Here is a 27,323-nt window from a genome sequence, read left to right as displayed (position 1 = left end):
GCAAAAGTCAGCAAAACAACAGCGAGTCACATAGAGCAACACATACAGTACTCCATGTATATTTCATGTTTGTTTACTATATATATATTAGTATATAGCATTAAGTAATATTAATTACTATAAACATTTACTTCTACATGCATGTATATCATTAAATTTAACCTTAGAAATATTATATATACTCATACACATGTACATTTCCCTGTACATCCATCAGGGGGGTGGGCGGGTACCTACTTTGCGGATTTACCTCTTTCGCGGGGGTTCTGGTCCCCATTAACCGCGATAAGCGAGGGATCACTGTACTATTAAAATGTCGTTTTTAATTTTTTAATTCAAACAAGTGATTGAAAAAAAAGTTTTTTGGAAACTATAGTGCATTAATCTTTTGATTTGTAGGCTTATTTATTATTATTTATAAAATTGATGAAAAGCATACACATGTGTGCTGCTTTGTTTGTCACTGTTGAAAAATGAGTTGAGCCTCTTGATTAAAGTTTGGAAGGGGCGCTAAAATCGACGGTTAGCCCAAGGGGCCTCCGAGTAGGTAAAGGCGGCCCTGCAAACCTGTAGCTATTCACATAATCACCACCCAAGAAGTCTGTTTCAAAAAAGTTAGTCACTCTTGCAATATTTCCCAACTTCTGATGTGCCCTTGAGGAAGGAGGTCACATCCTGGTTGAAAAGTCCACAATGAAAGAAAGTCAAGTTCAGAGCTTTGAGTGAGAATTAGAAACAATGGGTCAACCCATGTTATCTTCGGCAGGCGTATGCGTTAATGTTTTTGAGGACGTAGAAGCCAATGGTCATGGGAGGCATGGCTATCGTCCGTCCTGCCCGCAACGTCTTGGGCTTCAATTCCGGGAATGTCTCGTTGTCCAGCATTGACAGCCTCTCGCCGTTCAGCTGTACGTGTCTGAGAGAAGAAGACGACATAACTTGTGTTTGGTAGTCTACTCGAAAAGCCAGTCAAGTTAAAAAAATTTTTTTAAAAACGATTATTCATGTTTGGATTATTATAATTATACCAATTGTACACATGGGGGTGCTACTGCCTCTCCAATGAAATCCACTGTAGAGGACAAAATGACGTCAAGTTTTTATCAGGACAAAAAACGGTGTCATTTTAGTGCTTGTTTTTCTATACTTACAGGTATATGCATATGATTCTTCAGCATTATTCTCTACTTTTAACATTTTTGCATTTTATACTAATATTAAAAATAATTACAGACTACAACCAAGCTAAAACGATCTGTTCACACAAAGGTAACATTTTATAATAATTTAAAAAAAGCAGCTGTGAAGCAACGTCAATTTGCCTTAGCTTTGATGCAGCATGTGGGTGTGACCAACATAAAAAAAAAACATTACTCAGACAATTTATAGACATCTGGTGGAAGAGCATTCTTCATAAAAATGTGGTCAAAGTAAAATTCTGTAGAAGTCTCATCATTTGTTTTCCCCAAGACCTAAAAGATGCTTGATCATTGTTTAAGGGATCCTGCCTGAGCCTCCATTAGGCTCTACCGTAAGAGCGCACATGCAGACACAAGAGCATACACACACAATTAGTGCACACATAAAAGTCAAGAGCAACGAAAGAAAAACTGACACTAATTTTTGAATTCTACAAATGATTAATGCAATTAAAAAAATCGGGGATGGCTTGCAACCAGCAAACATTCCACACATCTAAAAAGCAGTCATTCAAAACTATGTAAAAGGGGATAAAAAGAGACAGAATACATCCATCCATCCATTTTCCGATCCGCTTAATCCTCACAAGGGTCGCGGGGGGTGCTGGAGCCTATCCCAGCCGTCTTCGGGCAGTAGGCGGGGGACACCCTGAACCGGTTGCCAGCCCATCGCAGGGCACACACACACTCACAATCATCCGCGTTCACACTCACACCTAGGGACAATTTGGAGTGTCCAATCAACCTGCCATGTATGTTTTTCGAATGTGGGAGGAAACCGGAGTACCCGGAGAAAACCCACGCAGGCCCGGGGAGAACATGCAAACTCGGCCAGATTGACAAATCAAGTGAAATGGTCCAAAATATTCTCATGGATAAATTACACTTGTAGGTCCTCAAAATTGACGGGAAAATAACCCCACAATAATCATTAGAATGAACTATGGTAAATTGGATTTATTACAACAATAAATGAAAAAAAACCGCAAAGAATATTTTTTATTATATTAAACATTCAAATTAATTCTAAATGTGTACATTTTTATCAATCAATTGTTTTGATCATGCTATTGATGTGTATGTGTGTGCACACGTGTAGACTAACTTGGCTCTAAGTCCGTCGTTGCCGTAGGGCTGCAACAGGTACTGATGCACAGTATTGTTCCGTAGCGTAACTGCCAACTTGATTTTCTTCCGCGAGCGATGTAAGTTGATGATGTAGATGGTGATGGAGCCCCTCATGTAGTTGTGGCTGGAATCAGTGAAAAAAGCGACGCGTTACTTTTGTTTATCTTCTGTCGCTACATTCACAGCAGATTCAGGGAATACATCTAACTGTATCGCTGTTGCCATCTGCAAAAGAGATCCGGTTACGTAAGCCCTCGCCTTGGATAATAAACTTCGATCATTAAAGAAGACTACAAAGAGATGTTTTTCTTCCATAACTTTACTATCAATTCCAAAACAATTTCGAAGAATGTTCTTGATCCATGTTTGATCAAGATGAGCAGTCAGTGAAGATAATGTATTAGCACGATGCCCAATTTTGTTACTATTTATCGAAAGCCAAGAAAGCACAATTGAACTCAAAGCTCCCAGTGGAGGCTACAAAGCACGGGAACGGAACTGACCACGCAGAGCAATTCCTATTTAAAAAAAAAAAAAAAAAGCCCCCAAACGATCACGACATACAAAAAAAACAAACAGATTTTGCTTCATATTTTTTTCAAATAAAATCTCAAAGGGCCCCCGACAGACAAAACCTACAGAAAGTCAAAGTTCGCATGAAGAGTGTGAACGTTACGGGCAACACGTCTTGGGTTACACAAACAGTGGTTGAGTCAAAGCACTGGGGACACAACCTGATACGGGGACCGGCCAAAGATAAATAAGTTTAACAGGAAGATAAGACAAACATGATCAAATCTAATAAAGGCTCCACATAAACAACCTCAGTTCTAGTGAGTACCACATGTCGGCTCTGGGCCTCAGAGTCAATGCGTTCGCTCTACCAACATGGTTGCGTATAACTCAAATTTCATTCCTACTGGGACATTTATTTTTAATCAACGCTTGGTTACAGGGCAAGCCATTTATTTCATAAACCTGATATCATAAAAAGACAAATACAAAAGCGAACACCGACTGTGTAAAAATTCTTTGAGATGGAGGCAGCGATTATGACCTCTCAGACCTTATAGAGGATGATGTTCTCAGATCTCCATACGGGGAACATAAACATGCGTTGTTAGCGTTTGATGTTGATGCACTGCTGGAAAAATGAAAAAGAATCCTAACCACCAAAAAGGGCTAAAAGGGCAGCGAAAGCCAAGTATCTGATCTTTTTAAACCGCGGACTGCCTGAGCATATTTAAGCTGCACACTGTCTAACATAGTGTGGTCACACCACCGTCCACTTGCAGACTTTGTAAAACCGCAACGTGACACACACCAAAAAAAAAAAAGATAATGGAATTTGATCCAAGTTATCCACTGTTAGAACTACCTTGCTGTATACTCTGCAAAAGTGGCCCTTGTCCACCAGGCGGTAGACCAGTACTGGGCCACTCAGAGAATGAGCTCAAAATATTGTTGCGATCGTGAAGTTTTTGAGTTCTAAACGTTCCAAACGTCTGCGATGCTGTGAAGGAGTTTGAATGTGATTGGATGAGCGTGTCGGCGGGGGCGAGGGGGAAGGACAAGGAGGGTTTAAAAGCTGCTTCAATGAGATTGTTGACTGACAACTGTTTGTCCACTTTTCATCATCTGTTTCATCTGAGTTTGGCTCAATAATGAGAGAGAAGAATATTAAAAGAAAAAAAAGGCCGTCCTCAAGAGACACTATAAGCAATCTGACTTAAGTACCAAAGCTGCCTTGTGCAACAGTTTTGCAAATGAGGCAATGATGCCATCAAAATTGTTCCAGCACATGAAACCCAAGTACCCGGCATTAAAAGACAAGCATCAGGAGTTTTTTGGGAAGGGGGTGAGCAGGGGTGGAATGACCTCAAGACCGTACATTCAGCGTGAATGAATTGTATATTATCAATTTTCATTGCTTTCTATGCCGGTGCATCAAACTATGCCTTCAGGTGAAACTGCTCCATCGCGTAAAAGACGTTGGGAAGCGCTGTAAAATATGAGACCAGGTCTGACTGGCCAAGGTTATCCCACACAGACCAGGTGGTTTGCTGTAAGCAACTATTTTAACTATCTAACAGATATGAAACTTAAGCTCATCATTAAATTGGTTACGCAACTTCAACCACCTCAACCATCATGCCTCTGAAGTGCTTGAACATTCTTCCAGCATGTAAGTGAGCCCTATGGTGAGAGTAAGGCCGTAAATCTAGCCTGGTGCTGACAGCCCCTGGCCAGGGTTAAATGATAACCTTGAACAGGCCATGGTGGTACTCTTTATCTCCTCCCTGCACAGACTCCCTCATTGTCCCACCCCTTCAAATGGACCCCTCTAGCCAATCTGAGATGGAATAAAGGCGTAGCACACATTTCAGCAACTCTTTGACAGCAGAGAGGCACAACCCACACACCTGATAAGTGATACCCATTAAGTTTTATAAACTCGGAACTGTGAACGCGCGTGTGTCCGAGGCCTGCTCATTTATGGGAAAGTCAGTAGGCCGGCTGTGGACTTTGTTGGTCCCGCAGATGCGCTGAGCTTAAGGTGTTTACAGGAGGAAGCAAGGAGCGGTAATGACGCAACTTGCTTTCAATCGGAATCTTCCACAACACTCCCGCAATGAATGCGTGCCCTGTTGCGTCAGTCTCAAGAACCAAATAACTGAATTTCACGTCCATTGCTTTGATTGCGTGCGTCGCAGCACATACTTGGAGTAGCTGGTGCAGTGGGCGTAGATGCGCAGCTTGTCCCGTATGACTCGTCCTGTTCGCGGTTTCCTTTGCACTGTAGCGACCTGCACGGCTAAGACCCTCGGCCCCACTAGACGTTTGAAGACCAGGGAGAACCAGTAATCCTGAAAAGGGAAATAAATCACACATACATTACTTCTACGATTTGTCGCCCCACATTGAGACATAATTATGTGCGTCAATTTTGAAGGACTGGGATGGAAAAGAAGGATTCCGGTGAGGCGCATTTGGATTTTTATTTTTTATTTTTTTGGCAAAGGTCCAAGAGCAAGTTGCGTGCCTCACAAAAGAAATAATGTGGAATTTTTTTACACCTGAAGCAAATTGGCTCATGTGATATGTCACATTGCAACTCCCCGCTAATTTGGAATCGATGGGCTCAATGATGACTTTTTTAAAAACTAAATATATTGATTGCTGTATTCATTCATTGCTGTTCTCTCCGTGGAGAACTAAGGCTCAACACCTCTCCAAGAGCCCCTGAACAACATGTGTTGCCCAGGAAGTTCCCATGCAATCCTGCATATGGCAACATTTAGGGGCTTATTTTTTTCCAAGCAGACGAACTTAATTTGCTGCTGAATCATTGGAAGAACCAGAAGGACACAATATAGCGCCGGCCACGGGCAGCGGGATGCCTGAAGTGCTGTACTCTATGTTGTAAATACCAAAAAGTTTAAGTTGTGAGTCTCAGCATGGCAACTCATACAGTTCACATATGGTTTTGCAAGATGGTCAATGTGACCATCTCATGACGTAATGACAAATGCAAAAGCACCTGTTTGACTTTATGACAAAGAGACAACCGCCACGCTGAGCTTCACATTGAAATGATGGACAGGTAGTAAATTCTTGACAAGTAATGCCCCTGGGGAGGTAACACTACTCAACAGAAAACAACCAAACACCAGCTGCACAGCTAAAGGACGCGCACTTTGGCAATAAAACAGCGCACCTAAAGTTTTAAAGCAAAGTACTGTAAATAAATAAGTGCTGTGCGGATTATTTTGTATAGAATGACGCACGGTGACGGTAGCACTATCCAACCACCTTGCTTTTGCTTCTCCATTTTGTGTCTGTCAGGTTTCTTCTAAGGCGGTCTTTTTTTTTTTTTTTTATGTATTTATGGAGTTGCTTATTTGCAAACTTTGTGCCTCGGCAATTCGTCCGTCTGGTCATGAGTGACGTCCGACGGAGAGAACACTTACAAAACATAACAGAAATTGCACACATCTACGCACAGGATCACAACGTGCGAGTGCTTGCCTTGGGTTTGAGACCTGACCTGGAGTAAAAATATGGAACTCGGTAGTGGCTATTGGAAAGGTGCCAGTCCGCTTCCTGAGCACCGTGGAGATGCCCTTCAGCATCGAGCCGCCGCGCTAGTCTACCTTGCGACACCTTTGCCTGCGAGCCCATTGAATCCATTGTGAATGCGTGTGGATTACGTGTGTGTGCACACATTATGCGTGAATTCCATGTAACAAAAATAAAAAGAGTGTAAAAGTGAACGTCCCCTCTGGGAATGAACAAAGTATCATCATAAAAAAAATGATTGTGTTTACTTAGAACCACATGCTCGATGTTTTGGCAGATCTAAAAATGTACCTCAGATTACAGTATCTGGGAATTCTCAAAGCACCTGTGGATGAAGACAGGAAGGAGCAAATTGTAAAGAAAGAAAAAGAAGTGTGGGATAACTCCATAAAAAAAAAGGGGACTGCAGAAGTGGTTGAGTCACTCAGTGATAGAAGAAGGGTTTGGACATCTACTTTACCTAAAGGGAAAGGAAGGGCCAGGTCATAAATTTCGAGTCCACAGGGCAAGTTGGCCCTGCAGTGAATTTTCTCAGCAGGTAGGCCAGCGCAGCCTTTAGAAACCCTGCAACTTTAAAAGCATTGTGATCCTAGCGGGAGGCCACAAGTCCAAGAAAAATAATGGACATGGAGAAGAAATAAAAAAAGAAATGTCATTTTCATTGTTTATGATCTCATAGCTGAAGTGAGTTTCAAACGGGTGGATCCAATCAAAAAAGGAAAAAGGAAAGTTTTGAAGAAGAGTGTTGCTTCTGAGCCGAATGACAGAAGATGTTATCGGAATTGGGATTTTGGATTGCCGAAGTCTATTCTTTACCCATTTCTGAAAGCTAAAGGAGAACAAATGTCTTTGATGTTTCATTGCATGCAAAAGTAAATCTTGACATGTCATCTTTCTCTTTGCTAGCTAGCAAACTAAATAACTTCACTCGCATTTGCAATTTGTGATTTGATGACTCTTTCAATTTATATGTATTGCTCAGCAAAATGGTTTAAAATTAGTGCTGCGCCACTTTAAAGGAACAACTCTACCAAATTAACAATGGTTGTGTGCGAAATGACTTGCAGTAAATACTTCAGGTAGGCACATTATTAAGGCAGTGAAACGGCATTTGTCCTCACCGGGTAGAAGAGATTAAATGGTGGAAAAATGTAGGAGAGATTGATTTTTATTATCTGAAATACAAGTACTCCATATTTCAGCATGTTTTTGGATATTCGTCTTACGCACTCGTGTATCTGAATCTCAGGTTGCATTTCTCTCAGTTGGGCCAAAGTGATGCACAGAGAGAGGCATCCATTTGTGATGGGAGGGTAGTGGGGGGGGGGGGGGCAGTGACACTGTCCTGAGTTACTGACAAAGGGCTAAGGTTACATAGCGTTTCGCCCCGCGTCTAACCACTCATCACTGCTAAATGCCTTTCATCTCAGCTAATAGCTCCCACGGGAAAAACCGAGAGGTGCAATCCAGGAGGAGACTGGACTGGCTCTGGTAGAGCAAGCTGCAAAATTATTCTGCTCCTACTGTTGCTCCAAACGGGGGGATAGACACTAATTGTGCGGAATACCATTGAGTAGGGTCCCTCAAATAAAAGTTCAAGTGCTCCAGTTCAGTAAATTGTTTCACCCCCAAGGGCTGGTCCATCACAACGCAGCACGTATTACACTTCTACATTTTTTTTCTCTCACCAACTGAATGTCAAAATTACTGCAACAATATTTTTGAAATACTTAACACTTTAATATACACGAAAGGCTCCAAATAAGACGGACATGCTTTTTAAAATGCTTCAAAATGGAGAAATAAACCCAATACAGAGCATATGAAATTTTTAAGAAAAATTGCTAGGTTTGCGAGACTGAGCATTACCAAAAAAAAAAAATACTTAAATGTTTTCTTTCTGCCGTTTTCTTCTTCTAAAGCAGGCATTATTTGTTTAACTTGAAGTTTCTTTCTTGGATTTATCCACTCACTACTGGCAAACACTCACACACAACGCTGCTCTGAATAAACGATTTGATTGGCTGTGTCATGTCATGTGGTTGTTATAACAAGTGAGAGTGGTGTATTTACTACAAAAACAATCAAAAAAGCTGCCATAAGACGATGCGGAATTAAACGACGCAACAATTAATCCCCCCCAAATTGCGCTGGTCAAATTATAATCATTCGCCACAAACCTTGCGGTGGTCTGGGCCAGTATAGGAGGGCATCTAGGACCAGATGGGAACTGGCATTCACCTAGTGAGGGAGGACCTTGGCATAATAAAAGAAACAACTTACTGGTAAAGGGTTAAAATGCTGGTCCACAAGATGCGTGTATCCATAATCAAAGAATGAGTGACGCAAGACTACATCAATTCCCTGAACAGCAGCCATGCCCAGCGTGTTTGCCCACCTAGCATATGAGACACACAATTAATTTAAAAAAATTATATAATAACAACATTGCTTCAACATGTGTGTAATTCATTCATGACTCATAGTGCTAAGAATATTACTGACAGGAAAGCGGCAGCGAATGTGTCCGAGAGATTATTGATGCCTCCTGACCAAGCTGGGCCCAGTCCACCAAGCCACACCTTCTTACCAGGTGCATGCGTGCTCACCACCTGCCACAAAAAGTACATACAGAGGTGTCAATAGATTCATTTTGTAAAAATAGATTTTTGTGGTAAACTTAAAAAAAAAACGCCACTGGTATATTAGAATGTATGTAAAGTGAAACTTGGAGTTTCAAATAAGAGAACAACAAGAACAAGACAGAATGGACGAAACAAACAGCTCCCGGAAAATAAACATAGACCCGCACAATATTGTTGTGTGATCATGTCAAACTCTACTGGGATCCTATCCACCATTTTAAATCCTGTCTCCTCATAACCCAAGATGACTTTCAGAACTGCACTAGGAAGTTACCAGTACATGATGAAAAACTCCACTTGAATTAATCTGAGTAAATGTTTATTTGGTTTGGTGCTACTCCTTTGACTAATATTGTGGTTAAAGTAGACTCCAAAAATTCCTACATTTAGCACACAATCGATTACAACCAACTTTTCAGAAATACCAGTACCTTGGCAACTTTCGTGATCTGTTCTCTCAGCGCATTCAATAAACGTGTTTTTAAGAAATCCTCCACTTTTTTCACTCCGCCATCCTGGAAATAACTGTGGAACACATACAATTGAACTGTAAAACAATACACAACAATCACAGAAAACATCGAACTTCATTTCTCTGCATTCTAGAAACTTGATGGAGCGTGATCTCATTTGCTGGGTATGCGGTTGCTGGATGACATTTTCAATATAGATTTACAAACCACAACTGCTTTCGCACTGCAACTTGGAGAACCAAAATAGTGGTAATATGACTTTCAGAAGGTTGCCCTGTTTCGCAATGACTGGGATGACCAGCCACTAAGAATCTAATTTGAAGCCAGATTGTGGGACTGGGACATAAATTTGCAGTTGGAGGGAACGAAGTTTCAAATTGCAGCTAAACAATGCAATAGTGGTTCGGTGCGCGCGCGTGTGTGTGTGTGTGGGTGTGTAAGGTACAGAATGAGCACACGGATATCTGATTGGAATATAAGATGTAATGACTTCTATGTTTTCTAAACTTTGTAAAACTGCAGTTTATCTTTTGGATTGTATTTTGTTCCATTTGTAATAAACATGAGCGCCATACTCGTTTAGATTAAAAAGCATGATGATCCACAGTAGCAATTTTTTATGAGCAAATGATTGTCTTACATCACTAATAAAACAGATAAACATCAACATAAACACAAAATAATGACAAAAATCCAGTCAGAATTTAACAACATGGAGGAACAAGAGAGGGCTGTTTATCTGTTTATTAGACGCCATTTTTGAGACCGTTTTTTTCTTTTAGCAGCACCTCAGTAATAAAAGCTATTAATAACAGTTTCTGCTGTGTGATGCCAATTTCCCATTCCTATATTTTAGAACTGAAGAGAGAAACTAAGAAAAAGGACGTAGATTCCTCAGTCAGAGGATCCATAAATCAAATTGACAATGTTAATGAAGCTAGTGAAGCAGAGAGAAAAAAACGGCTCATTACCATTACAGCATCAAAGAATTCCTGGCTTTCAAACGGCTTTACTTTGGAAGAGCCAATGTCCACATGCCAGTGATGTGCTAGATGTGGAGTGACATGCGGTTTCTCTCGCATGACGGCTTACTGCCGCAATTTAAAATACTATTAGTTTCAATTGCAAAATAATAATAATCGAATGCTTTGAATGTATAATTGGCAAACACTTGAATCACTTCAGAGGGACCTACGGCCTCGTGAGAGCGTTTGATCTGGCCGACTGTGCAGTTTTAAATTGACAAGAAAATCAGCAGAATCTGCACAAAAACATTCAAGCCACATATTTTCACAATATATATTACACTCTTCATTCAATCTTTGCCTGATTTTTTTCATCTTGATTTATATGGCCCTCAGTCAACTTGCAAAGAAAAAAAAACAGCCCCTGATGGGAATAGTTCCCTGCTGCTCCTTTTTTGGTGTGATGAGTGTTTCAAGTCATTCTTTTGAAAACTAAGGAGAGATGAAAATGATAAATCATGTATTTTTAAAATGAACAAAGCAAAACATAACTTTTGCTTGAAGTTGTTTCGACATACTGTATGTATAAAAAACAACAACATGTCATTGTAATATCAGCTTTCAGTAAACGTACAAAGGTGCACTTTTCAGACTCAACAGAACATTATTTAAATTTTAATGTCAAATAACATACAATAAATACAAAAAACAACAACAAAACAAGGAAATGGGCAACAAATGTCATTTGTGAAGTAAGAGGGGCCAAGACTAATTTAATTTAAAACTGAGGAATTTCTGCCAGGCTTCCAATGTGGCATTTGTGTTTAGTTCAATTTAGTTGATGTTGTTTGTTTACTTGGCTATGAACGGCTGTTTTCTTTCTCTTTCTTTCTTTTTTCCCCTCATTGATATATTTGATATATTTAGGATTAGGATTTGCTTCCTTGGCATTATTTTTTTTAAAAAAGGCCTCTGCACCACAAATGCACTGCTGCTTGCAATTAGAGCTCATATTAAGTGTGCGTTCAGGGGCCACTACACAGCAAATAGGAAGCAAATTTGTCCCGTTCACTTTTTTCGCTCATATTTTCACAAAGCTAGATGGCAACGTAGCAGTCAAGACTTAACAAGGTCAGAGGGCCTAACTGGAGGTTGGCGGCTGATTGGAAGTTTGTTCTGCCCTTTGAATGCCGTTTTAAAGGGCTATAAATGTCACATCCTGTTTTGTTTGCTTGTGCCTGCGTGGAATTTTCCTCTATATTGCAGTGTCCCTGTGTTTCCCCATGTTGTTGGGCGAAAGCACCTGCGTCACACCTGCTGGTGATAAAGGTTTTTAGGCACGGGTGACACAGCAGAAAGGCGCTGAAAAGTTGTTTATCACCAGTGCCTGCCTCTTGTATTATGTCTTGCCTAGTAGTTACTTTAGTCTGTAAGTACGAGCATGTTTTTTCTGTTTTATTCCTCTGCCTTGTGCAGTTTACAGTTTGATTTTAGCTTGCTCATTCTGTGGCTTCCGTCCACCTTCTTTATTTGGTAGGATTACTTATTTTGTTCTCCGGGAGACCTTTATTCGTCATGTCGCTTTTTGTGTAGTCGTTGGTTTACGTGCACCTCACTTGCCAAAAATGAAAAAAAAAACAAACAAAAAAAAAAACAAACAATGAAAAACTTTTTAACCCTGCCAATGTCTGTTGTGTTTGCTTTGGGTTCCTACCATTTGCTTATATCATTGACTTATTTCAATGTAGAAATAAAACTGATAACGGGCCCTCCACAATATTTTCTGCTGAAGAATGATTATCCACCCCTGGTCTTATGTCAAATATATATGAATTTTAAAAAAGATACATCAGAATAAAATGATTTGTTGCAGATGGAAGAAAAAAACTGAGTTAAATTCAAAATTAAAATACATAATTCAACTTCAAATATTTAGTGTTTACCAAAAAAAAACGGGTTTCTTCAAAAATCAACATGACACATTTGATAGCTCGCTTTTTTCTCTCTCTCATACACGAGCACTTATTTTTAATCCAAAACACGACACAAAGAAAAATTGCCCTTGAAAAAATAAAGGTAAAAGTAATCCATCTGAAAAGGAGTGAAAACAGTTTGTAATACAATAACGGCAATTAATTCATAAGTTAAACAAATGACATTGGAAGAGAAAACCTCTCAGACCGACAGACCGTTTCAAATGTCAGATTGTGAAAACTCAGTCGCACAGGGAAAAAAAGGGCATTGAAATGACCACAGCATTTAAAAAGTACTGTACAAAGAAACTCATGGCAGCTGCACTGCAGTGAAATGCGTATCAGAGACGTGTTAATGAGTGTGCTCCAAGTTTATTAGTTTAGTTCCTCTGGTAGACATGAGAGTTTCTGTCATGCACGCTGGGAAGACTGGAATCTGGAGCTTTCGCATAAAACTGCCTAATTGACAGAGAGAATGAGCTGGAACATATGGTTTGATTTTAACAGTGTGGGTGGTGTTTTTGTAAGCCCTACTGACAAGCCCTTCCTCCTTCCGTTTCTTCTTTTTAGACCTGACTTTCGCCTCACTGACCGTACATTCACGCAAGGTGGGTCTGTTGTTCTGCGTACACACGTGTGCAAAGAGACAGGAGTTATGCATTCCTAGAATGTGTGTAATAGGCAAACGACAGGCGTTACTAATTTAACACAAACTGTAGGATGTTTCGCCTTCTTTTTTCCACCCCCACAGTAACTCAATTTTGCAGTAAGAAAACAGAAATGTTTGGCTATGACTACAAATTATGTTTTTTGATTTTTTTTGAATTCAAGGTTACTTTGGCAGGATTTCTTCTTGTTTGAGGAAGCCAAAATGAAGACTTTTCAAGGCCAAGGCACATCATTATCCATGAATTGTAACTGAAAATGCTGCTAAATAATCAATATATCCTCCAACACTTCAGCAACATTTTGTGATTTTTTTTTTATTTTTTGTGACCAATTTGTGCATAACTATCCATTGTTATTTATTGTGTCTTGGAAATTTTTACCAACTTTGACCAGTTGAGTTCATTGTGTGTAATTTTTAGGGATAACTAGCCAATCATTTTGGAAAATCCAATTGCAGACAGTGTCGTGATCTGCAGCAACATCGTAAAGGGAATGTTCTGTGTATTCTGTCAATGTCAATGGGAGTCAAAAGAGGAAAAATGGGGTAAAATACCTACTGTTGCCACGTAACTGCATCAATAACAGAGCCAGCATCTTTCATAAATCTGAAAATGAGAAAAAAACAAAAACAAATTAAACACAACCAATCTGAACGGAACGTAATTAAAATGTCTCACACTGATTCACAACATGGAAAATTTTCTATGCAAGCGCAATGAAGTTCCCCAACCTAAAAGGTGGAAGAACACCTAATAGGGCCATTTGCGGTTGAGGATCCTTTAAAACATTCAATTGCTTCCAGGAGCTTTTCTACAAATGGAAACAGAACAGAGTGGCTTTTTTTTTTGTACTGATATATGTATACAAGGTGGGGCTGCCACCATTTAGATGGTATTTATTTTAGGTTATTTAAGGTTTAATGCTCACAACAATAGAGATATCAAGCAGTGTTATCATCGGCACAGTTAGTTAATAAATGAAACAAGAGAAAATTGTAGATACAGTATGCGGTCACACAGTACTCCCTAATGTCTTTTTAGTTGGTCTGTTATTCTGGGCCTGTACAGTGGAAAATCGAGTTGCGAATCCTCATTTTTACATACAATTACCACTATTTATGTACTATTTTCGATATACGAATGGACTTTGGCACGGACAAGCGAATGGATCCATGTTTTAATTCTTGCAATGCGTAACCATCCTTGACAACGTGCATAACACTGTGATCTGAAAACTAGCCATATCCCTCCGCCGCTGAGGGCGGAAGCTGTTGCATATATAGGCGGAGGTTCTGCAATTCATGATCATCCAATCACAAATCGCTGCTGTATTTGTGACGTCCGAAAATTATTTTATTTTCGTCCCAAAAACATATTTAAAGTCCATCTATCCATTTTCTAATCCACTTATCCTAACGAGGGTTGGTGGCATACTGGAGCCTATCCCAGCAGTCTTCAGGCAATATAACATCCTGCACTGCTTGCCAGCCAATCACAGATCTATTTAAAGTGTGTATGTTATATACTATAATGTAGCGTCATTTTTCATTAAAAGAACAGGTAGCCGTCCCCACATGTTGCGAGGTAGTTCAACCTGCTTACAATACATTCATTCACTCAATCAAAGATGCCAGAAGCAGCTGCGTTGAATGAATGTGGAAGGTGGTCCCCTGATGTCAGGCAGGTTGAACTTTTCCCGAGGACATAAATAAAGCGCAAAACAGTCTGAATGGCCCTTAACAAAAGGGAAACTGCCAAAACGAGTGTTATGGGATTCGCTTGTCGTACAGATGCAGAAGGATCTGTGCTCTTCCTCTCACGTTTTGTAACCAGGCTACATATGTGCTGTTGTTTAAATTTGTATTAGACAAGACAAATGAGAAAAAGCATTTTTTGGTGATATGGTAAGCGAGACCATATAACAATTATTAAAAGAATGATCACAAGAAATTTGATCAAACCACACACCGTTTAAGAAAAAAAAGGTAAATATAACTTAATTTGAGGCCTGGAACGGATTAATTGCATTGCCATTCATCTCAACGGGAAATATTACCTCGATTTATAAATATTTCAAGTTACAAACAGGCTCACGGAATCAAATAAGATCATAAGTAAAAGTTCCACTGTATTTGCATCATTATACAAAATATACTATGGTTAGAAGAAAAACAAAGATTGGTTGAAAATAATGCTATTCATCCATTTCCACTACTGCTCAACCTAAATGACTTTGGATCAAAGGCAGGCAACAACCTGGATTGCTCACAAGTTAAGATCAAAGCAAAATGGCCTAGTACCAATGTGCTTAAAAAATTTAATGATCTATGAAAAGCCCCAAAACATTGAGCCCAAATCAGAATCAGAATCATCTTTATTGGCCAAGTATGTAGAACACACAAGGAATTTGTCTCCGGTATAACACGCTGCATTAGTATCATCGTAAACAACAAATCATTGAACCATTTTAGAGTAACCAGTAGCAGTATTTGTAGTACAAGAAGAGTGACTACGTCAGTGACTGTTTAAGGAGTTAATGGCTAGAGGGAAGAAGCTGTTTAAGTGTCTACTGGATTTGGTGCGCATGGATCTGTAGCGTCTGCCTGAGGGGAGTAGCTGGAAAAGGTGGTGGGCAGGGTGCGGGGGATCCAGGAGGATTTTCCGTGCCCTTGTCTTGATTCTTGCAGTGTGCAAGTCCTCAAGAGTGGGGAGGGCGGTGCCAATGATTTTTTCCGCCGTCCTAACTGTCCGTTGAAGTCGGATTTTGTCCTTTTTTGTGGCGGCCCCAAACCAAACCGTGATGGAAGAACACAGGATTGATTCGATGACTGCCGTGTAGAACTGTCGTAGCACCTCCTGTGGCAGGCCATGCTTCCTCAGCAGCCTCAGGAAGTACATCCTCTGCCGGGCCCTTTTCAGGATGGAGATGGTGTTGACTTCCCACTTCATGTCCTGGGAGACTGTGATTCCCAGGAACTTGAAGGTCTCGACGGTTGACACAGGGCAGTTGGATAGTGTGAAGGGCAACTGTGAAGAAGAATGTTTCCTGAAGTCCACGATCATCTCTACAGTATTGAGCGTGTTCAGCCCGAGGTTGTGTCGGCTGCACCAGAGCTCCAGCTGCTCCACTTGTTGGCGGTACGATAATGAAATTCAAAACTCCAAAGGGTCCCTCCATTGTTGTACACTTGGAGTGTTTCACTGTGAGCATTCACAGTCACCTTGTACCAAACACTAATGGTTCCATATTTGGGGCGTAATAGCTTGTCAGACAGGCTTGAATGTGTATTTCTAAACATCAGACACACACAACCTTCGCCGCGCTGGCTTGTTTAGTCTGTCCAGTTCGGCTATTTGGATAGTTAGCAGCTCCCAGTCTAAATCAACGTTAGCTTTCCGACACCAGAACAGCCCTCGTAAGAGTGTCAAACACACAAGAATCACCTCGTTGTTAAACTTGACACACATGACATAAAGACACCCCAGCCTTCTTCGCTCTCGGACTCCTCCTCCGGTTCTCGCATTTATCATCCACATCCTTCCTATCGCCAACCGCTCACCAGTCGCTCAAACACACAGCTTTTTATTTGCGAGTAAATCAAACCTGTCAGAAACAAACAGCTGCTGCTCTTAATGTCCTTGTTGATCTAAGTCGCTTGAGCGAAGGGAGGCTTGTATCAAATTCGTCCCTTCCAAATACCTGTCAAAATGCGGGTGGCGGCAGAGAAGAGGCAGATTCAGGCTGAGATATGCACAGACAAACTCTTCCTGTGTTTATCTGCAAGCATGATTTTATTACGGCTTTACCCATGCCGTTGAACTTTATGGGCTCTATTGCGTTGTTCCAATTGTTTATTTAACAGTGCGAGTTGAAGCGATAACAGGCCAATGCTTCCACTGCACTTATTTGGTCGTTAGAAAACTCGCATAAATGTGACTGGTTGCAGCTGGGACATCTTTCCATCCAACCACACTACAGGGGACAGGCACTCTGTTGACCATAACAGCCTCGCCAATGTGCTTTTAATGTCATTTGAATTTTAATCCCAGCACGATGGCACTACATTCTTAATATTTTTGTCTTGAAACCTGACTCACATTTCAAAATGTTTTTCTTTGATTCATTAATCATGGGCAACGCTTGAACCTCTTTTTTAATGTCAATGCTTTCAATGGACTTTGAAAAAACAAAGTTTGATAATAGAATTACATTTGACAGGAGTATAGCAACATTTTTGTCATGATCATGTTCTCTTAGTGCACAGCAGGTGGCAGAGGTGTTCCCCGGTTTTCCTGCTGCACACCTGTCTGGCATCACAATTATTGAGACTCTTGCAGGAGCTTGTGGACCCACGTCAAGCTGTTGGATAATTTCGCCTTGCTCAAGTCATTGTTCATGAGCATTTTGTCTAGAGTCTAGACCAGGGGTGCCCATTACGTCGATCCTGATCTACCGGTAGATCCAAGACGGGTCCCAAGTAGATCCGAGGATTGTCGAGGAGAAAAAAAACAAACAAACATTTGTGTGTCTTTGTACATGTTAGTAATATATTTTTTGTGTTAATGTAGGCTCCACCCTAATCATCCTATCAGTCTCATTTTCACCAAAAAAATAATAATAAAGCAGGTAAATCTTGAATTTACGGTGGCGCGTGATTACGTCACCGGAAGTTGTTAGCGCTCATCAGTCTGCAATTGCAGCGTGTGATCAGAGCTGTTACGTTCCATCTTTTATCGTCATTATTCTCATTCAGAGTTTGCTTCGTGTACAATTTACCGAGGGCATGGGCAAAGAATAGGAATCTAGGAGGGCCCAGGGAAGCACTTTAAAACGGTACGTGTGAGCTACGATAGTTAACAGGCTGCAAAAGCATGCCTCAGTTTCAGGCTGTTTCTCATCATGGCGTGTGTGTGTGTGTGTGTGTGTGCGCGCGCCGGTAAGGGTAGATCCCGGGAGGTTAGTTGATCGAAAAGTAGATCTTCGGTCCAAAAAGTTTGGGCACCCCTGGTCTAGACACTCTCTTATTACTCTCGTTCCGTTTTTGGCTCTAGCCTTGATTTATGTTTTCTCTGTTCAACGACCGATGCCTCATCCAGGATAATCAGTGCAAAGCAGATGGGTGGATTTAATAATACTGTCATTGTTGAATAGAAAGCTTTTCCAAATGTCTATTTTAAAAAAGAAATCTTTGAAAACATTAACATTCTGGATCTTAATCCTTTAGCAGTTCCGACCACACAAGCAATTTAAAATGATTATTTTTTCATTATTCAAACCACCGTCTCATGTGTGGTATATGTTATGATACTTGTGCCAAAATATCGGTTCACAGATTTGGAAACAAGAAAGCTTGTCAATATGATCAAATCTGACAGGAGATTAACAAATCGAATGTTTTGAGAACCTTGTTAAAGAAAAACGACATTTTTCAAAGTTATGGTATCATCCAGAGTAAAACTGTTCAGTAAAGTAAGCAGTCTAGTTTGCCTTATTTCCTTCCCTCTCTTAAGTAAAAATGTATGATACTGAACAGCCACCGTAGTGTGAATTAATAAACAAGCACTGTTAGATAATCCTGCAGCTCTAAAGGTGAGACGTTGTGCCGACACGCTGTAAATCAGGTGACACCTCGTTTAGGCTGACATGATATAACTTGGGCTGAGACGCTCAAACGGGCCATCCACAAAGACATAAACACGTGTGACTGCGCGTGTATATGTCTCAAGACCAATGAAGCTTCTGTAGTGTGTGTAATCTTGACTGACCCGTCCAGAAGTAGAATGGCATTCCTCCGGGGTCTTCCGGCATTTGGGCCATAAAGGTGAGCTCGGTTATAGTAGCGCACAGATTGCAGCAGGGTCCGCAGCTGGGTGTAGTCCTGAGCCAGCTGGGTGCTGTTGATGGCGCGGCCCACCATGCTGCGGTAGGCATTGGGTTCTGGGAGAAAAACAGGCACAGTTAACACAAAGAGTGTAGAATATTGTTCTTGCATTCTAGTTTCTTTGAGAGCAGCCAGCAAAAACATGACGAGAAACTCATTACAAGTGGCTAGATGAACCTCAATGTCATGAAAGAAAAAAAAGAAATGGAATGAGTGCATTGGTTTGACCCAAAACAAAGGAGACAAAACATGTTCAAACGTTGATGAAATAATCCTATAAAGAGCATTATCATTGTGTGTCTACGTATGTATCTGTTGTTTACGAGGTTCGGTCCAGACAGTTTTAGGAGCAACAGCCTTTGCAATTCCCCTCCATAAATGTTCACTGCATCTGCACAAACTATTTTAAACAGCTTCTTTCGCCATGGTACACGTCTTCACGCAAAGATTTGACATGGTCAAATCAACGCATTCTGCACGGTCTTCAGTCAACCACCGAGGATAACATAAAAGGTCCAAGCGGGAGCTGTGTGGCAGATGTAAATCAAGTAGAAGAAAAAATATGGCTTAAATGTCACACAAATGTTCAACACTGACCTGTCATAATGCAGGTGGTGAGATTGTCACGGGTGTGTTTCGCCTTTACTGTATTCCTTTTTGGGACATGGAATTGGTCAAAATAAAGATGAAGGCAATCACACAGAAGTTACTCTTGAAATACGCGGCGTCATTCATAGCGGGTGAAAATGTAGACAGCTCCAGTATTTTTGTGGTAGCCGCCAATTGGGTAGCAGCCATGTTATACTGTATGTGTGTGTTAAGTGTCAACTTTTTAGATTACATTTCATTTCGTTTTATGCTTTAAGACAGCGGTTTGAGTGTGCTTCAGTTCCTCTCCTTATGTGCAGAGCACAGATGAGGACTCGCGGGTCTTCCACATTCCTCATGTGCACTTACAATTAACCCCTGAAATACTGGACTAACATGTTTAAAAATCCTTTCAATCATTTTGCCTTAAAAAAAAAAAGAAAGAAAACAGAAAAAAGAAATACTGAAATTGACACAGGATTTCCAAATCAGATAATGAAAAAACAAAGCAAAACAAACAACCCCCCCCCCCAATACTTGTGAAAGATTGTTTAAAAAAAAGAAAGAGGCTGAAAGCAATGATTTAAAATAAATCCTTCTCTCCAACAAGCCATGTGTAGGCCAGGACAGGAAATATTTGTGAATTGACAGCACTGCAAAATCAAACAGGACACAAAGCAAGATCTGGACAATGCCTTTGCAAAAAATAACAATCAATTGTTTAGTCAGGGTGGTTCTCTACCCACAACAGTCAGCCGCAAGATTTTCCCAGTCGTAAATAGTAATCTCAATAGCCTCCATGTCTCTCTTGCAGAAAAATGTCTGGAGGGCAAATGAGTAGCCGATGTGCTGTTTATCATTGGACAGTTCTCCGTAGAAAGTATTGTTCATGATACTTCAAATAGTTAATGAAAAGTGTCTTATTTAAATAATAGTACCGTATTTTCCGCACTAAAAGGCGCGCCTAAAAGCCTTCCATTTTCTTAAAAGCTCACAGCGTGCCTTAAAATCTGATGCGTCTTGTGTATCGTCATTACTATAATATTTCAACCCCAAAATGGCTCCTTGTTCGAGGCATGTTGACAATGCAGAGTTCAAACTTAAGGCAATCGGTTACGTAGTTGAACACGGAAACAGAGCAGCGGCAAGAGAGTTCAGCCCAAAAAATAAACAAACAAACCAAAAAATCCTGTACAGTAGAGGTAAGGGAGTCATTTGCTCTGGTAATGATTTGGAAGTCCTAAAAACAGCGCGTGGTGGTTTTCGCTTGTAATGTTAGCATACATTTAAAATCTAGAAGAAAAAATGTGTTTTTGTGTGTGTGTGTGAGAGAGAGAGAGAAACTGGAGTATCCGGAGAAAACAGACACAGGCACGGGGAGAACATGTAAACTCCACACAGCAAGGCCAGAGCCGGATTCATACCTTGCATCCCTGCACTATGAGGCGGATGTCCTAACCAGTCAATCACCGTGACAAGACAATTGGAATTAGCATGTTGATGTGGCTCTCGGCAACCATTTCAGCTTTTCGCAGGGCTCCTTCAAAAGATTGCCCACCCTTGACGCTGGGATCAGCTATCTGATTTAGTACAGTACTTTAGGGCAGTGGTCCAGTGTCCAATTTTTTTTCCACCATGTTCCACAGTCACGTAAAGACATCCTATGACCGACCATCAAAGTTGTGCCGCAGAGACCGCCCATCGCCATTATCGTTCCTGCACACTGCTTGTATGCACCCCTGCTTACAATAATCTTTTTGAAAATATGGCATTTAAAATAATTTGTATTGGTCCCACAATGGCTACATTTGCACAAGTCATTATCAGAAGTGGGATTTGAACTCACGCCTTCAGGACAGACTGTAACCTGAAGGCAGACCACTCTTCAATCCTGATTCTAAAATGGCCAATGTGGAAAAACAAGGGTACCAAGTCATACTCCCTGACCAATGTACTGACCGTTGCCCAACTCCCAGGAGATGTTGTATTTCTTGCCAGCGCTGTACTTGAGGAGGGTGAGCGTGGACGAGGTGTTCCAGGAGTTGTCAGGGTTTCTGTGCAGTGCGTTGAGGCCCAGGATGAGGTGCAGACCAGCACAGTCGGCAAAGTTGTATAATTTGTCTAAAGATCTGGCTGGGAGATACCCACAAAGCAGTTGTAACTTTGATTCTTTTTACGTATCCATTGTAATAACATCAACATTTGTGGCGTGCCTGGTTTTGCAATCCTTGTGCATGCAAATGTGTTGACATGAAAATATCACTTCCTTCCCAATGATGTTGCCAGAAGTGTTTTTCCCCACTGCAGATTATGTACACTAGCTTGCTGGCAGTGTATGATGATAGTGCAAAATGAGTGTGCTCAATGTGTGATACAGGGCGGTTACTTATTCTTGTTTTGAAATGTGATCTGCTTGAGTTGTAACAATAATATAAATATTACCTTGGCTTATGACCCACTCTCTTGACTAGTCTGTTTCTGATTACATGTTGCCTTCGACAGAGGGTTCCACACCAGCTGAACTTGCCAAATTGTGGAATGAAGACAAAAGCATAGCACATTGGGCTGCCAGGGATCTTTTAAATGCTGCTGCTTGTGTGAAAATAGTCTTTAGAACGTGAATCACCAATCCTCACTCTTTGGAACATGAATCACAAATCTTCACTTTTAATGTTCAAGTGCACATGCATAACTTACTGAGCACAAGTAGAATTTAGAACTACAGCAAATGCCTAATGACAAACACAGTCTGTTTCCCTCTGATTTCCAATTGCAAAACATTTTTCCCCTCCATGAAGAAAAACAATAGTGACATTTTAACTGCCAAACAGTGTGAAAATAAGTTTGAATAAGTGATACAGAAAAGCCCAAAAAAATTCAAAACATGCGCTTCTGTTATAATATTTTATCCATCATTAAACGGCGGGAAAAGCATCCCTTTTACTTACTGGCTGGCTGCTACACAAGTGCCACCAAATATGGGCACACTTGCACCGGGGCACTTAAGTCCTTGTTCACTGTAATGAACACCAAGAAAAGCGTGTGCACTGTTAAAAAGCCTTTATTCTTATAAAATCATAAAAAAAAGTCACTGTACAAAAATTTCTGGACTTATATCTAAGTGTTCAAAATTCACACTGGACTTCTCTAAGACTGTGAGGAGTTGACACACAATATAAATATATGGGACAGACACTAGCTTGATTCCCTGGGAACAAGCTACCTATTTTAATGGCCATTAATCCTTGGTTTGCATTTGCTATAGTTTCTGTTTGGGCTGAGCACAGCTACTAGCCCGAAGACAAGGGATAGTGTTACTGGCCACTGAAGTGGAGCTCTCATTTGTCGCCTGCCAAGAGCAGGGCATCATTTGGTCCCTTGCAGAAAACAATGCTGGAGCACTCCACCCTCACTTGGGGCCAACATGAAAGAGCTCACAAGCACACACTTGAGAAGCCTCAAGCCACAAATGTGTTCTTGGTCAGACAAGAGTAAGTTTGTGTGTACGTGCATGGCCATGCCGCACATGTACAGCAATGTATGTGAGTTACTAAGCTGAGAAAGTTGATCAATACTTCTCAGACTCAGTGATATTTTCTTTGAGAAAGAAGTGATACAAATGATGAAGTCTTGCACAAACACAGACACAAGCACTTAATGCAGCTAAATAAAACTGCCATGTCTTATGGTGGGAGTAACAAATGAGACTCAATTACATTCAGCAACATCATTAATCATTCATTTCTTTGAAATCTCTGCACAAACTATTCTTGCACATTCCTGTCACATAATAAAGGCCTGTCTGAGATCATGTGATGCTCTCACTTGGTAAAGTTTTCGAACAATCGGTGAAGGCCTGAAGAAGGAGGACAAACACAGAAAGCTGGATATGTGATGTGTGCATGTGTGTGGCATGCCTTGGTTTGCGGTGGAGAGACCACAGTCTGGATCATGTCATGCTGTCTAACTCATAGAAAGTCCAGTCGTGTGAACAGAGAATACAGCTATAGCAGTCAATGTTAGACTTCATTTCGACACCTCTGAAAATATGTTCAAACGCTGAGGCAAGGCATTGGCCTTAACAGAAGCAAACATTCATGCACACACACTGCCATTATAATAAACCATGCATTATTCAATGTCACACACATGAACCATCCTTCCCATAAAAAATTGTCAAAGAAAGAAGGGAGTGGGGGGGGGGGGGGGGGGGGGCTCATATGGTGTCACATTGAACTTGCACCGTAAAATGGTCCCAAGTAGAAACAGAAAGAAAGTAGACTTGAGCCGTGTTGCGGCCCGCTTTTAAAGTCCAATCGGAAGAAGGATACTCCAGAAACATGCAGTCAGGGGCACAACCACTAAGTTAAACTTGTTTTAATTCTTTTTCTCCTGTTAATAATTGGTGAATGGGTGCAATAGAACATTTCAAAATGGTTGTAAACAATGGGCACCAGAGTACTTCCGGGTGGCGGAATGCGAGTGACGACCACCGACCTGAAAAATTACTTGAAACACCTTCGAAAAGTGCACATCTGTGCCATTAATCTGAGCAACAGAAAACTTCAGCAAATCTAGACAGCAAAGAAATACAGTAATCCCTCATTTTTCATGTTTAATGGGGACCAGAACTCCCAAGAAAGGTGTAAAACAGCAAAGTAGGATTTAAGGTTTCTTTTAATGGTCTTTTTTTAGTGAAGAAGAAAACCCTTAACTAGCTGACAGTTTCGGCTGTCACTTCAGCCTTCGTCTGAGCTGTCACTACTTCCTTGTAACGTGTCCAAAAATCCCCCACCTGACCAGATCGAGAAAACATTCAAAATAAGACTCGCAGACCCGCTGAGGCTGCGAAGCCCCCCGCTGCCAGCTGAAACAATGTGTCGCTGTGGTGTTTGCCATGTTCAGTATGCGAGAGGAGGTGAGGGCTATGGCTGGACAGCTGTGGCTACTTCACCATGACAATGCGCCTGCTCACAATACACTGAGCATCAGACAGTTCACGGCCGAGAAGAACACGGCCATGCTGTAGCAACTCGCTACTCACCCAAGTTCAAGGCAACTCATTTTGAGAATATGGGCAACATCAAGATGGCCATAGCAATGGAACTGTGGAGGATCCTGGAAGAACCTTTTGAGGAGTATCTGAAGGCATGGCAGAGGAAACTAGAAAAAGGCGTTGGGACTCCAAGGGGATAACTTCAAAGGGGAAAACTTATAGATTGTGGTTTGGATTTGAAATATAGCTTTTGTGACACCCGACATGGTGAAATGTCATACAGTTGGAAAAAGTCAAATTGTTTCGATCAAAAATGACAATGTCATGACAAATACCCAATAATTTAACACATTATCAATTACAATACAATGTGATGGTTCATCAACTATGGCCAAATAATAATAATAATAGATTTTATTTATAAGCGCCTTTCAAGACACCCAAGGACACTTTACAATAACAAAAAACACAAAATATCCGACAATAACATCCAAAGCTAGTCGATGCAGTCTATCACATTATATTAACTTGACACTGTGTGTTAAGAGTAGCACAGAGGGCAAAATGTGCTTCCAATATAGCTCCATATGACTCCAAAAGCATATTGCCAACAGCGTGCAGGCTTCCTTCATACAGCAAGGCTCCATTCCAGTCAAACCAATTAGGTCAAACTACCTCTGTATATTAGGTGAGTACAAGATATGAGGAAAGCACATGTTTTTCATTTTTTTGTAAAGGGGATCTAGTGTGAGTGGGGGGTTTTAAGAGATTCAGAGCAAGAAAAAAAAAACAATCTTGATTTGTTAATTTGCAGTGACCATACGAGAGTTTGTAGCTCATCTGTGTGCCCAGCATGAGACGATGCAGGACGTATGACCTAAACAATGTGGTATGTTAACATACACTGTCCTTGACATTTAAATCAAACACAGAGACTTGGAAAATCTAAAATGAGTTGCCTTTTAGTGATTTGAACTCATGTCGGATGAGAATCACTTGCTGGTGGAACAGGAAGTTTGTGGTTTTGTTCCCAACTAAAAGAATAAGCCTTTATACTGACCACATTGTGTGGCTAGTTTCGAAAAAGGACAACAAATAACTTGTTGATGCCGCACTCTGCGCGCCTGCTTAACAGAATGAAACAATCAAAAATAGGGAATTTGATACAACATTCCAAATAGGCAGTGTGATTTATGCCAACAACTGCTGTCCAACATACAATAAGTATTAAGGCTGCAGCTATCGAATATTTTTGGTAATCAGATAGCTTACTCAAAATTTTAGCGCATCATCGAGTGTTCAGATGAAAATAATTTTTTAAATATTTTTGCTTGCTTAAAGAACACACCTCTGGTGATGGTATAATTGAGCACTGATTGCACTCAAATTGCAGGGATTGGGGGTGTGTCTAGTCCTGACCATCAAAGAGCTTGGACCTAAATAAACATGGCAGTACTTTTTAATGAGACACCTGCTTGAGAACGCAGTTAAATTGATTCAATACCAATCCAAAGGAGGACTATTTTAGTGAACTTCCTCACAAATGCTTCAAAATTAACCATGTTCAAATAGCGGAACAATAGCTACAAGAACGTCAGTTTGGCGGACATCTGCTCCATTCTGAGCTCAGAAATGTTACATTTGATCCCGGGCTGTGTGACTGATGAAGGTGATGAGGACCAGATCCCAAACAAGGCAGCAAAGCAAATATATGCTATGCCAGATTCTCTATTTTCTCAAAAAATAACTACCATAGGCACGTCCATCACGCTTTATTCTAAAAGCTACCTCCACATAATTATTGCTACATTTAACATGAGTAATCTGGAGACCCTTTCACATATTAAGGGGTATTCAATCATTTTGTACTCATAGAAACAGACTGGGCATATCAGTTAATCTTGTCAAACATCAGGCAAATGCTGGAGGGAACACTACGGGGGGCACCTGCTTCAACCAAGCGTCTCATAACTCTTCGCTCCCAAGTCCCAGTTTTCTAGCATGTCATGATGACAAAACTGGGACTTAACCCAGCACTTTGAAGGATGTTCGAGCCAGATGTTCTTGAAGACAGAGATTGGGACTTTTGCCAACCATACACCTGACCAAATAAAAGTCTGGAGCCATGTGCTCATCATGTTCTTCTGGTGAGTTTCCCGACTTCCAAATGGTGAAATATGCATGATAAGATTCATGATAAAATTACACGATAAGGATGTTATCTGCAAACAGCTTAGGTCCCTCCATTTGAATTTTTTTTCCACAATATGTTCCGGACAGGGGTTGTGAGTTGCAAGTGAAAAGCTTCAGTTTTACTTCAGAGTTTTTGGATTGTTTAGTTAATTTATAACAAGTATTTAATCTTGCATATCAACCAAACAACTGATCTTCAGCAAAACAGTTAACAAACCCATTGCTGAAAAGCCAAATGCCAACTTCATAACACCACGCCAGAAATCTTGAAAGAGGCAATGGTCACTGTAGAGGTGATATAAACTTTAATACCAGCTAATCATGGACTTGAATGACTTCATCAGTACACCGCATTCCAAATTGTTATGCAAATGCTCAGTGATCAAGTGGTTAGCTCACTGACCTCACATTGCAGAGGTGAAGAATTCGAATCTCGGCTCCAGCCTTACTGTGGATTTTGGATGTTCTCCACATGCTCGGCTGGGTTTTCTCTGGGTATTTCGGTTTCCTTCCACATTCCAAAAACATGCACG

At 40.8% G+C, this 27,323-nt stretch overlaps 1 protein-coding gene across 1 annotated transcript in view; it reads right to left on the bottom strand.

Annotated features, from left to right (window-relative positions):
* Positions 1-173: 173 nt before the first annotated feature.
* The window catches only part of hpse2 (heparanase 2), a 42,984-nt gene continuing 15,834 nt past the window's right edge, over positions 174-27,323 (bottom strand). The window contains exons 4-12 of the mRNA XM_086122288.1: positions 21,561-21,734; positions 18,898-19,069; positions 13,690-13,737; positions 9,484-9,577; positions 8,913-9,019; positions 8,691-8,805; positions 5,049-5,194; positions 2,305-2,451; positions 174-916 (exon numbers count right to left, since the gene is read on the bottom strand). Coding sequence (XP_085978414.1) covers positions 754-916; positions 2,305-2,451; positions 5,049-5,194; positions 8,691-8,805; positions 8,913-9,019; positions 9,484-9,577; positions 13,690-13,737; positions 18,898-19,069; positions 21,561-21,734 — 1,166 coding nt within the window. The 3' untranslated portion in view covers positions 174-753. The remainder of the gene's footprint in view (positions 917-2,304; positions 2,452-5,048; positions 5,195-8,690; positions 8,806-8,912; positions 9,020-9,483; positions 9,578-13,689; positions 13,738-18,897; positions 19,070-21,560; positions 21,735-27,323) is intronic.

Source organism: Hippocampus guttulatus, chromosome 10 (assembly GCF_054856545.1).
Source record: "Hippocampus guttulatus isolate MCC_2025c chromosome 10, RoL_Hgut_1.0, whole genome shotgun sequence".
Classification (NCBI taxonomy): Eukaryota; Metazoa; Chordata; class Actinopteri; order Syngnathiformes; family Syngnathidae; genus Hippocampus; species Hippocampus guttulatus.
This window is presented reverse-complemented; position numbering and strand designations above follow the sequence as displayed.